This window comes from Dendrobates tinctorius, unplaced genomic scaffold, assembly GCF_039654945.1.
Source record: "Dendrobates tinctorius isolate UK_male_01 unplaced genomic scaffold, ASM3965494v1 ptg000020l, whole genome shotgun sequence".
In the NCBI taxonomy this organism is placed as follows: Eukaryota; Metazoa; Chordata; class Amphibia; order Anura; family Dendrobatidae; genus Dendrobates; species Dendrobates tinctorius.
Genome location: NW_027361688.1, coordinates 10,109,059 through 10,121,559, shown reverse-complemented (window position 1 = coordinate 10,121,559; position 12,501 = coordinate 10,109,059). Strand labels below are relative to the sequence as shown.

Sequence of the window (12,501 nt, the reverse complement as noted above, 5' to 3'; positions counted from 1 at the left end):
TAAGGAAAGAAAGAGAAGGAAGGAAAGAAAGAAAAGAAGGAAAGAAAAAAAAAGAAAGCACAAACAAAGGAAAAGGAGGAAATAAAGAGAAAAGAAAGAATAAAGAATGAAGGAAAATAAAAATAAAAAAGAAAAATTGTAGCTAGGAGAAAGGAAAGAGGAAAAGATGGAGGACAGGAAAGAAGGAAGAGAAAAAGAAAGATAGGAGCGCTATATAGATACTGTATATGAAGCATGAGTAGATAGACAGATAATAGATAGATAATAGATAATAGAGAGATAATAGATAGATATCCATAGGATGGGGGATAACTAGCTGATCGCGCTGGGGGTCCTGACGATGCCTGTCTATGACACGGGGTGCGTATGTTTGACCCTTGCCCCATTCATTTTTTATGGGGCTTCCGGTGAGAGCCCGGCGCTGCATGTGGATATTTCCATAAGTCCCACTGACAGTGAATGGAGGATGAGCACGCGCATATGCACACCAAGGACCTGCAGCCCCGATCCCAGAATCGCTGAGGTTCCCAGCGGGATACTCCATGCATGGAAAGGGATCACTTTGGGGGGTTAGACATAACTCTTTAATGACTGACAGATATATGGATAGATAGATAGATAGATAAATGCTCGATAGATAATAGATAGAATGACCTATAGAAAACATAAATGCTGACACCTCGGTGCAGTTATATAATAGATGATGTAGGAAGGGAGTTTAGTGGTGACATGGTAAATGATTGGGGGTTGCAATACCAGACACAGCCAAAGAAGAAAGGGGGCGCCATTTCTGCACTCAGGCCCTTTTTCTACTCTTGGACAATCAATTTACGGACAAATCTGATTTGTAAGCAATTACGTGCCATAAGCGCCGGAAACAATCCTGTACCGATTTTACTTATCACAGCTGAAGGTTTGTTACAGTAGCATCCAACCTGGACAGCACACTGATACAAAGCATCCTCGCACACATCAGGACAAGAGAGATATTTTTTTATGGTGGTGAATTCAGCTCACGGACGATTATCTAGACTGGACGCAATTGTAACAAACCCTCAGCTGTGAGCAGTGCCAGGGTCCATACGGGATTTTTTTTTGCTTCTGGACGTAAATCAAAATGGCCCTAAGTCACTTACAGCAAGCAGAGGTATTGAAAATTGTTTAAAGTTAAAAGCAGCAAGTAAAACGACACCCCAGCTCTGCTACATACAATAATCCCGCACCGACAAACTCCACTCTGCTACATCTGTACTTTACTCACCTGTCGTCGACTTCCCTTGGGTCGGATACATTGGTGAGCTGCGTCTCTCCAAAGTTTGGAGAGGTCAGACAGAAATAGGGAAATGAGTAGATGGCGAGCTACGGAGGGGACACTGCAGGTCGTTTTTTTTTTTTTTTTTGGGGGGGGGGTTTAAACGAAATGTTGGATTTCTGCTGCGTCCTAACCCGAGCCTCCCATTCTACTGTAATCCACATACACAATGAACGCTCCTCCCTGCCAGAGAGAAAAATCCACTTCCTCCTCAATAAACTCTCACTGCATAAGGGCACTTCATGCCCCAAGATTATCACAAGCAGCAGAGACATCATAAGAGACTGCAGAGAAGTGCGCAGAGGAGAAGAGAGTGTGCGCCACATGCCCTGACCACTGATCAGACCGAACATTAAAAAAAAAGGTCACGGATAACACCGGAGAGATCACGCAGATCCCACCGCTGCCACCAGTCCGTTAGGGCATGGATCTCCGCTGCCTCCAATCGTCAGGACAATTACGCAATTGACTGACGAGCGATAAACAAGAAATTACTAGCTGCCACCACCAATCGTTTATACAGGCCGATTGGACACCCGATACAGGTATCAGGGCTGCGGTTTACAGAGCAAGAGGAACAGAGCTATTATCTTGTATAAGTTTAATCCAGAAAGGTAGGCAGTGTTTATAAAAAAAAAAAATATACAAAGATGATGAAAAATGGGACAAAACTATACAGTATATACAATTACATAAAATAAGAAGTAATAACAAAAGAGTACTACTAAACCTGATGTTGCAGGAATGGCTCCTTTCTTTATGGTTGGAAGCGCACCGATTACGAAAATTGAACACTCTTACAAAGAACTGTGTCTTCCAGAAATGAACAATGACAGAAACCCAAACTGTGGTTTAAATTAGATCAAGGTATTACCTGTATGCATCCCCTAGGTAAGCTCATATGAGGGCTGACTGTGGAATGTGCTAGGTCCTTTAGAAGTTTATGAGATCCCCAGATTTCAGGATATCTTCGCCCCTGGAGGTCCCAGGCTGTAGATATTGTCGTCATGTTTCCTCTCACGATTTTACCTTTCTATAGAGATGAAACGTGGCATGGATAGCATCATCCATCGGTTCAATATTAAGTTGGAGGTGGCCAGCCAGTCTTATAATGACTTGAGTGAATGCGTTGTTTGTCCTTTTGCTACAACACCAAAAATATATCTCCCAAAAGTATAGGATAGCTGCAAACTCCAATATTCATCACTGACCACTGGTCCCAAAAACTCTTGGACCTGTGCTTTGAACAGAGGAAGCTCTTGCCTTGAAAGTGTACTTATTCACCTCTGAGTAAACAAATCCGACTCTTGGTGGTTGGTTATCAGAGCAGATATCTGCTGTAATTACCTGTTCACAGCAGGAGGGCCTATGTCAATGGAGGCTGACGTGTCAGCTCTTTCTCAGTTCCCCCGTTATAATTAATTTCATAAGTTCAATGTGAGGGTGATAGGTCACCTCTCCGGAGAATTTTTCTTTATGACAACTTCTGACTATCCAGTGATAAAAAGCACCTGTCAGGGGTGGGATAGATTAGGTAGCCAGTAACAGTTCCTGAAAGTGACTTCCAGCATGCCGCGACTCTCGTGGGAAGCTCCCGGCATGAGAAGGCCCTTGTGGGAAGCTCCTGACATGCGATGGCTCTTCTGGGGAATTAATTAATGCACATTCCGAATAAAGACTAACCTACCTATATACAGTACATAGTGTGCTTTCACGTAGCAGAGCTGTGCGTGTGCGTTTTCATGTAGCAGAGCTGTGGGTGTGCGTCTTTATGTAGCAGAGCGGTGCTTGTGAGTTTTCATGTAGCAGAGCAGTGAGTGTGCGTTTTCATGTAGCAGAGCAGTGAGTGTGCGTTTTCATGTAGCAGAGCTGTGCGTGTGCGTCTTTATGTAGCAGAGCTGTGCGTGTGTGTTTTCATGTAGCAGAGAGACATAATATGGTTTGAGTGGGAATGTACTGTTGGGACATCATATTATAGAGGGGACACTGGGGGGGCAGAAAAGCGGTACCATACTAAGTGGGAACACTAATAAGCTTCACTAGGAGCAATAGTTCTATGAGTGAGTATATATAGAATTGGGCAATGTCAGGGTACTGGTTTTTCATATAATTTGTGGTATGTGTTGGAAAACAAGTTCAAACTGAACCACACAGGATCTGCTGTCCGAAACCACAGATCTTGTGGAGTCCAGACCTCCAGGGGTCAGAGAGGAGGAGCTACACAATACGATCCTGTGGTTTTAATCTTATGGCATTTACACACATACGTCCATGATGGTATGAATCCACCTGACGTCTGCTAGACAGAAAACCACCTGTGTGTCAGCCTTTTCCGAGAAGCGACCTTGGAATGTCACCTGACGTGAGGCCCGCGCGGTGGAATGCGGTCCCGCAACACCCAAACCATTTTTAGACCTCATGCCGGAAAAGCTCAAGAAAAAAAAAAAAAACTACGGTCTAAAAACAATGCACTGTAATAGGTGCAAAGAAAAATAAAAAAAAGATACCAGGAGTTGAGTAAAGTCGTAAAACGCGCCATTTTTTTTTTTTTAAAGACGTTTCATTGTTGGGATCCTAATATATTTAGATCTAATATGATCCTGATCTTCGAGTCTCCCTCTAGTGGTGGCCGCGAGAAGACACAATGTGATCATTTTTTTGGTTTATGGGGAATAGAGATAGTTACTAAAACAGACACGACAGGAGAGAACAATTTTTCAAAAAAGCTCATTTCAAGTCAATTTACACTTTCACTAGCCACAGCTCTAAGAATGGAAGAAGTATATTTATGGGCATGCACCAGGAGGCCCAGGATGAGTAGTGTAGTAGGAATTTTTTTTTTTTTTTTTTTTTTTAGTAGAGAAGTTGCACTCACCTATTCGCTCAGTCTGGGCATTGTAATGGTGTCCGCCAGCTTAGTGACCGGGAGCGGCGCACAGTGCACGGCAACAAACTGGAAATGGGCACTGGAAAGTTTGGTTGGCGTAAGCTTTCATTACTGACATTGCTGCAGAGACAAAGGTCAGGAGGAGACTTGGAACCAGAGTAAATTCCCAGTTGGCAGCTCTCTGGGACTGGCAATCAGGTAACATATTAACCTTTCACTGCCTGGAACCAAACTTAATATCCTAAAAAAGAAACCAAAAATGCGATTCGCCTGCGATCACGAGGGCGCCGTGTCCACCCAAGCATAGTACGCCAAGTTGCAGAAAATTCTATGATGACCTTTCCACTCTACTGACAGGTCCATTTTAGTAAAAAGAAAAATGAAATTAAGAAACGAAAAATGAAATAAGATTTTCCAAAATAATATTTCATAGAATTTTGATGTGCTGTCCCTCTGCTATTCCTCCTAGAAACTTAAAATTGACACTGTCCTTTCCATTAAGTTTTTGTATAAAAGTCTCACACATTATATATTTGTTATATTTTTTATTTTTTTTTTTTTTTAAAGAAAAGCTCCTAATTCTACCATGGATCCACTGGAGGCTGTAAAGAGGGTGATAAGAAGAAAAAGCTCCTGATTCCACCATGGATCCACTGGAGGCGGTAAAGAGGGTGATAACATGAAGAAAAGCTCCTGATTCTACCATGGATCTACTGGAGGCTGTAAAGAGGGTGATAACATGAAGAAAAGCTCCTAATTATACCATTGATCCACTGGAGGCTGTAAAGAGGGTGATAACAAGAAGAAAAAGCTCCTGATTCCACCATGGATCCACTGGAGGCGGTAAAGAGGATGATAACATGAAGAAAAGCTCCTGATTCTACCATGGATCTACTGGAGGCTGTAAAGAGGGTGATATCATGAAGAAAAGCTCCTAATTCTACCATGGATCCACTGGAGGCTGTAAAGAGGGTGATAACATGAAGAAAAAGCTCCTGATTCCACCATGGAACCACTGCTGTAAAGAGGGTGCTAACATGAAGAAAAGCTCCTGATTCTACCATGGATCCACTGGAGGCTGTAAAGAGGGTGCTAACATGAAGAAAAGCTCCTGATTCTACCATGGATCCACTGTAGGCTGTAAAGAGGGTGATAACATGAAGAAAAGCTCCCGATTCTACCATGGAGCCACTGGAGGCTGTAAAGAGGGTGATATCATGAAGAAAAAGCTCCTGATTCCACCATGGAACCACTGCTGTAAAGAGGGTGCTAACATGAAGAAAAGCTCCTAATTCTACCATGGATCCACTGGAGGCTGTAAAGAGGGTGCTAACATGAAGAAAAGCTCCTGATTCTACCATGGATCCACTGTAGGCTGTAAAGAGGGTGATAACATGAAGAAAAGCTCCATTCAAGACCAGGATCCAGAGCTCTGATCTCAGGATCACGGCTGTCAGTCCCCAACGATAAGCAAGTTATCCCCAATCCTGAGGACAGGAGATAACTTATGATTTTTGGATTAACCCTTTAATATTTTACAGTGTCAGGACATATTACATACATTCTTGGCAGTAATAAAGCTTAATCTAAGAGCAGTTGTCGCGATCCTAATCATTTTCCTTGCAGTGACCAATAGAGGGGAAATGTGTTATTACACGTATCTATTCAAATCAACGGACACATTGAGCCACTGTTGGTCGGATTGGCCATGGGCTACTTCTACTGCCCCTCTGTTACACACCTGTCCTGGATATGGGCTTTGCTTTAACCTCTGTTGTGCTCCATGTCAGGCTTTGCAGATGGCCCGGGATGATCCCATGTGATCATCTTCCTGGGCCCAAACCCAACTGTGTCTTGGTACTATGACTTTAGTGTTCCTCAGTCCTGTCTGCCTGTGGCTTCCAGTACCTCCACTGTATGCAGCTTCCAGTACTTCTGCTACCCGTCTGTGATCTCCAGGATGTCTCCTGTCTGCCTCAAGCTTCCAGTGCCTCTGGTATCTGTCTGTGGTCCCCAGGACGTCTCCTGTCTTCCTGTGGCTTCCAGTACCTCAGCTACCTGTTCCCAGTCGCCTGTCTGCCTGCGGTCTCCAGGACCTCTGCTATCCGTCTGCCACATGCCTCACCTGCCTGCTGTATCAACGCCCGTGTCCCAACCCGTACCTTGAACCTGGAGGATCCACCTTTCCAGGTGAGCCTAACACCCTCCTTCAAGCATGCATGTGTTTCATTTTAGCTTTTTTCCCCAATCAGGAGATGAATGCAAGCTGCTGTCTGACATCTCTGGCAGCAGCTTATCTCCACTAAGAACACAAATGCGGATTTTTATGAAGTGTCCGGTTCCTTTACTGTTTGCACCCTGTATATAATACTTGTAATTCCCTGAATGCCTCTGTGTAGTGCCCTCCCTTATCTTATCTTCTAGCTATAATTTTCCTGTAAAACTAAATCAGCCCGGCTGGTAGATGTCCTCCTCCTGGAATCTGCATTTGGCTGAGCCTATAACCACAAGCCAGTCACGCTCATATCAAAGGTCGAGGAGAATCATAAAAACCAGAGGCATCTGGGAAGTCTTAGGCGGCATTAATCGATGGCGCCCCCATTACTGTAGAACTTGGATTTTACATATTCCTAAAACCACCGATATCTTTAATACTACAAAATATTCCAAAATTCCTATAATCTGGAACTCGTGATCCATGGACGCCGGATTAAAGGACTTTTGATGACATACTTCTAATATTAAATAATACTTATTAGGGTCTGTAGTAGCCATTGCAGCAATGGTTACTATGTGATATCGCGCCCTGTTCAAGGATATAAAATAAAATATGCCACTGTCTACGATTTGTTTCCTGAGTTTGAATGATATGGACACCTCCGGACTCCGGAGGCATTTTTTAAAAATAATTTTTGCAATTGGGTGTCATTAAATATTTTGCACGGTTTGGTTTTTACAGGTTGTTTGCTGGCTGCAGAACGAGTTAATTTACAATCCGTCAGTGAGCTCCCGCTGACTGCCACTTTGAAGTCTTCAGGTGTCTTTCTCTGAACTCCTCACAAACGATTTATGACCACATCAAAGTTCAGCTCAACTTTGATGCGGTATGTGATCCTAAAAACGAACAGAGGACTAAAGAAAATAATTTCAAAATCCTATCACAACAAGCTCACTTACAGTTCCTCAGTTAACTCGTTCTGCAGCCAGCGATGTGCAAGGAAATTAAAGTCCTGTAAAAGCTAAAAAAAACAACAAAAAAAACAAAAAAAAAACTGTTTCTGAAGGTGTCTATATATAATTTAGATACTGAGATTTTGGCCTCATTCCCAGTCCTGTCCTGTTCCTCCTGCAAAGAAAGGGGTATGGATGACATTTCACAAGAGCACACTTGCCAAAATTTCCAAAGCAAAATTTTATGCACTTAAGACCCGTCCTGTGAACTGTCCACCCCCAAAAAGCTACCACTTTGGGGCATAGTTTGCCAAGACCTAGTATGTTGGGGTGGAATGTACAAATTGGAGTAGACTGAATAGTGGGTCAGGAGTTAACTCACAAGGAATATCAATAATGCCATTTATCATAAAGCTTCTGGCTGTTGTGGTTGATGCGGCTTCGTCAGCAGCACAGACCCGGATCCTGCGCTCTCCCTGATGTCAGATGTGATGGCGCGGTAGATGGTTCATTGTATGTATAATCCGTGAGAATATAATGGCCTCCTTTCTCTGTTATCATCTTCTTCCTCACATTCTGCTTGGTATAATGGGCAGATAATGTTCATGATAGTTCACCAGGTAAAGTCAGGTGAAAGGAAAGAGAATAATTGTCCTGTCACCAACAGATACATTCACTTCTCTTTTTTGAACTGGAAGTTTTCAGTCCTATTTCCAGAATCTACACATCCATTCACCATCCATCCACCATCACAGTGTTCATCCACCAGTATCATGTTCATCCGGCGTCGTGTCCATCCGCCGGCGTCGTGTCCATCCGCCGGCGTCGTGTTCATCCCCCAGCGTCGTGTTCATCCACCATCACAGTGTTCATCCACCATCACAGTGTTCATCTGTCAGTGTTGATCCACCAGCGTCATGTCCATCCATCAGTGTTCATCCACCATCAGTGTTCATCCACCAGCGTCATGTCCATCCACCATCACAGTGTTCATCCACCAGCGTCATGTCCATCCACCAGCGTCATGTCCACCCATCAGTGTTCATCCACCATCAGTGTTCATCCACCATCAGTGTTCATCCACCAGCGTCATGTCCATCCACCATCACAGTGTTCATCCGCCAGCGTCATGTCCATCCGCCAGCGTCATGTCCATCCGCCAGCGTCATGTCCATCCGCCAGCGTCATGTCCATCCGCCAGCGTCATGTCCATCCGCCAGCGTCATGTCCATCCGCCAGCGTCATGTCCATCCGCCAGCGTCATGTCCATCCGCCAGCGTCATGTCCATCCGCCAGCGTCATGTCCATCCGCCAGCGTCATGTCCATCCGCCTGCGCCATGTCCATCCGCCTGCGCCATGTCCATCCGCCTGCGTCATGTCCATCCGCCTGCGTCATGTCCATCCGCCTGCGTCATGTCCATCCGCCTGCGTCATGTCCATCCGCCTGCGTCATGTCCATCCACCATCACAGTGTTCATCCATCAGCGTCATGTCCATCCGCCTGCGTCATGTCCATCCGCCTGCGTCATGTCCATCCACCATCACAGTGTTCATCCATCAGCGTCATGTCCATCCGCCTGCGTCATGTCCATCCGCCAGCGTCATGTCCATCCGCCAGCGTCATGTCCATCCGCCAGCGTCATGTCCATCCGCCAGCGTCATGTCCATCCGCCAGCGTCATGTCCATCCGCCAGCGTCATGTCCATCCGCCAGCGTCATGTCCATCCGCCAGAGTCATGTCCATCCGCCAGAGTCATGTCCATCCGCCAGAGTCATGTCCATCCGCCAGAGTCATGTCCATCCGCCTGCGTCATGTCCATCCGCCTGCGTCATGTCCATCCGCCTGCGTCATGTCCATCCGCCTGCGTCATGTCCATCCGCCTGCGTCATGTCCATCCGCCTGCGTCATGTCCATCCACCATCACAGTGTTCATCCATCAGCGTCATGTCCATCCGCCAGAGTCATGTCCATCTGCCAGAGTCATGTCCATCCGCCAGCGTCATGTCCATCCGCCAGCGTCATGTCCATCCGCCAGCGTCATGTCCATCCGCCAGCGTCATGTCCATCCGCCAGCGTCATGTCCATCCGCCAGCGTCATGTCCATCCGCCAGCGTCATGTCCATCCGCCTGCGTCATGTCCATCCGCCTGCGTCATGTCCATCCGCCTGCGTCATGTCCATCCGCCTGCGTCATGTCCATCCGCCAGCGTCATGTCCATCCGCCAGCGTCATGTCCATCCGCCAGCGTCATGTCCATCCGCCAGCGTCATGTCCATCCGCCAGCGTCATGTCCATCCGCCAGCGTCATGTCCATCCGCCAGCGTCATGTCCATCCGCCAGCGTCATGTCCTTCCGCCAGCGTCATGTCCATCCATCAGTGTTCATCCACCATCAGTGTTCATCCACCAGCGTCATGTCCATCCACCATCACAGTGTTCATCTGCCAGCGTCATGTCCATCCGCCAGCGTCATGTCCATCCGCCAGCGTCATGTCCATCCGCAAGCGTCATGTCCATCCGCAAGCGTCATGTCCATCCGCCTGCGTCATGTCCATCCGCCTGCGTCATGTCCATCCGCCTGCGTCATGTCCATCCGCCAGCGTCATGTCCATCCGCCAGCGTCATGTCCATCCGCCAGCGTCATGTCCATCCGCCAGAGTCATGTCCATCCGCCAGCGTCATGTCCATCCATCAGTGTTCATCCACCATCAGTGTTCATCCACCAGCGTCATGTCCATCCACCATCACAGTGTTCATCTGCCAGCGTCATGTCCATCCGCCAGCGTCATGTCCATCCGCAAGCGTCATGTCCATCCGCAAGCGTCATGTCCATCCGCAAGCGTCATGTCCATCCGCCTGCGTCATGTCCATCCGCCTGCGTCATGTCCATCTGCCTGCGTCATGTCCATCCGCCTGCGTCATGTCCATCCGCCTGCGTCATGTCCATCCGCCAGCGTCATGTCCATCCGCCAGCGTCATGTCCATCCATCAGTGTTCATCCACCATCAGTGTTCATCCACCAGCGTCATGTCCATCCACCATCACAGTGTTCATCTGCCAGCGTCATGTCCATCCGCCAGCGTCATGTCCATCCGCAAGCGTCATGTCCATCCGCAAGCGTCATGTCCATCCGCAAGCGTCATGTCCATCCGCAAGCGTCATGTCCATCCGCCAGCGTCATGTCCATCCGCCAGCGTCATGTCCATCCGCCAGCGTCATGTCCATCCGCAAGCGTCATGTCCATCCGCAAGCGTCATGTCCATCCGCAAGCGTCATGTCCATCCGCAAGCGTCATGTCCATCCGCCAGCGTCATGTCCATCCGCCAGCGTCATGTCCATCCGCCAGCGTCATGTCCATCCGCCAGCGTCATGTCCATCCGCCAGCGTCATGTCCATCCGCCAGCGTCATGTTCATCCACCATCAGTGTCCATCCGCCGTAATGTCCATCCGCCGTAATGTCCATCCGCCGTAATGTCCATCCGCCGTAATGTCCATCCGCCGTAATGTCCATCCGCCGTAATGTCCATCCGCCGTAATGTCCATCCGCCGTAATGTCCATCCGCCGTAATGTCCATCCGCCGTAATGTCCATCCGCCGTAATGTCCATCCATCAGCGTCATGTTCATCCACCATCAGTGTCCATCCACCGTAATGTCCATCCGCCGTAATGTCCATCCGCCGTAATGTCCATCCGCCGTAATGTCCATCCGCCGTAATGTCCATCCGCCGTAATGTCCATCCATCAGCGTCATGTCCATCCACCATCAGTGTTCATCCACCAGCGTCATGTCAGAACAGGAAATTAAAACTTTACAAGGCGATTATAGAAATAGATATAAAGCAGCAAATCTCTGCAGGCAAATGTAAACTACCAGAAATAAAGACAACTGAATAGCATGGGGCAGCAATAAATTCTATATATTGATGATGTACACGCAGTTCCAAAACATAGTTTTCTACTTGTATGACAGACGCTATATCAGGGTGAATGCAGGAATTCACGGTTAATTATATTCAGCATCCACAAGACCAAAAATTACATCTCAAGTTTATAAACAATGGAAACAATGCGCTGTCATGTTATGAAGGTCAACACTATAGATACTACAATAATACGTCACCAAAAAAAAAAAAAAAAAAAAAAAAAATCGCCAAACTATAATCAGTCACACTGAAAGATTCTTATTGCCAAGAGAAAAGTAAATCAGAATTGAGGTTACTTATTAAACCACCGTCGGCCTCAGCTAAAGGGCCATTGTTGTCCACAGTATGGGGTCACTGCATGAACATTTTTCCTTTTATATCCATGATGCAGCTCATTTTGGGGCCTTCTTGTAAGACCGCTATAGACGTTTCACAGAGATGACCTGTCTGGGGCCATTAGTCGCCCCTCAGTGCACCACAAAGATTCTTCTACCCCGATTATAGTTTACAAAATACTATTTCCTTCATCATCGTCTACCCGTGGGCTCCAGTGACCTTCATATAGGCGCTATATAGTCCCATTATTGTGCTGTATTTACCGTATATCACTTCTACCAGAAGATCTAAGAACACAATGTCAGAGAAATGGATTTCTAGATAAGCTATGTACATTTACTCTAATATGAAGACAAATGTCACCATTTCAGTTCTATATTTGAGTGTATAGGACGCAGTATTATAGTAGTTATATTCTTGTACATAGGGGCAGTATTATAGTAGTTATATTCTTGTACATAGGAGCAGTATTATAGCAGTTATATTCTTGTACATAGGAGCAGTATTATAGTAGTTATATTCTTGTACATAGCGGGCAGTATTATAGTAGTTATATTCTTGTACATAGGAGCAGTATTATAGCAGTTATATTCTTGTACATAGGAGCAGTATTATAGTAGTTATATTCTTGTACATAGGGGGCAGTATTATAGTAGTTATATTCTTGTACATAGGAGCAGCATTATAGCAGTTATATTCTTGTACATAGGAGCAGTATTATAGTAGTTATATTCTTGTACATAGGAGCAGTATTATAGTAGTTATATTCTTGTACATAGGGGCAGCATTATAGTAGTTATATTCTTGTACATAGGGGCAGCATTATAGTAGTTATATTCTTGTACATAGGAGCAGTATTATAGTAGTTAT

At 46.0% G+C, this 12,501-nt stretch overlaps 1 protein-coding gene across 3 annotated transcripts in view; it reads right to left on the bottom strand.

Annotated features, from left to right (window-relative positions):
* FGD4 (FYVE, RhoGEF and PH domain containing 4) overlaps positions 1–12,501 on the bottom strand; it is a 118,919-nt gene that overhangs the window by 66,744 nt on the left and 39,674 nt on the right. Inside the window, exon 1 of one of the 3 annotated variants that reach the window (XM_073567646.1) lies at positions 1,262–3,656. The exons of the other annotated variants lie outside the window; for them this stretch is intronic. Within the exon in view, the coding sequence (XP_073423747.1) occupies positions 1,262–1,292 (31 nt within the window). The 5' untranslated portion in view covers positions 1,293–3,656. Of the gene's footprint in view, positions 1–1,261; positions 3,657–12,501 lie in introns of those variants that run through there. 3 annotated transcript variants of the gene reach the window in all.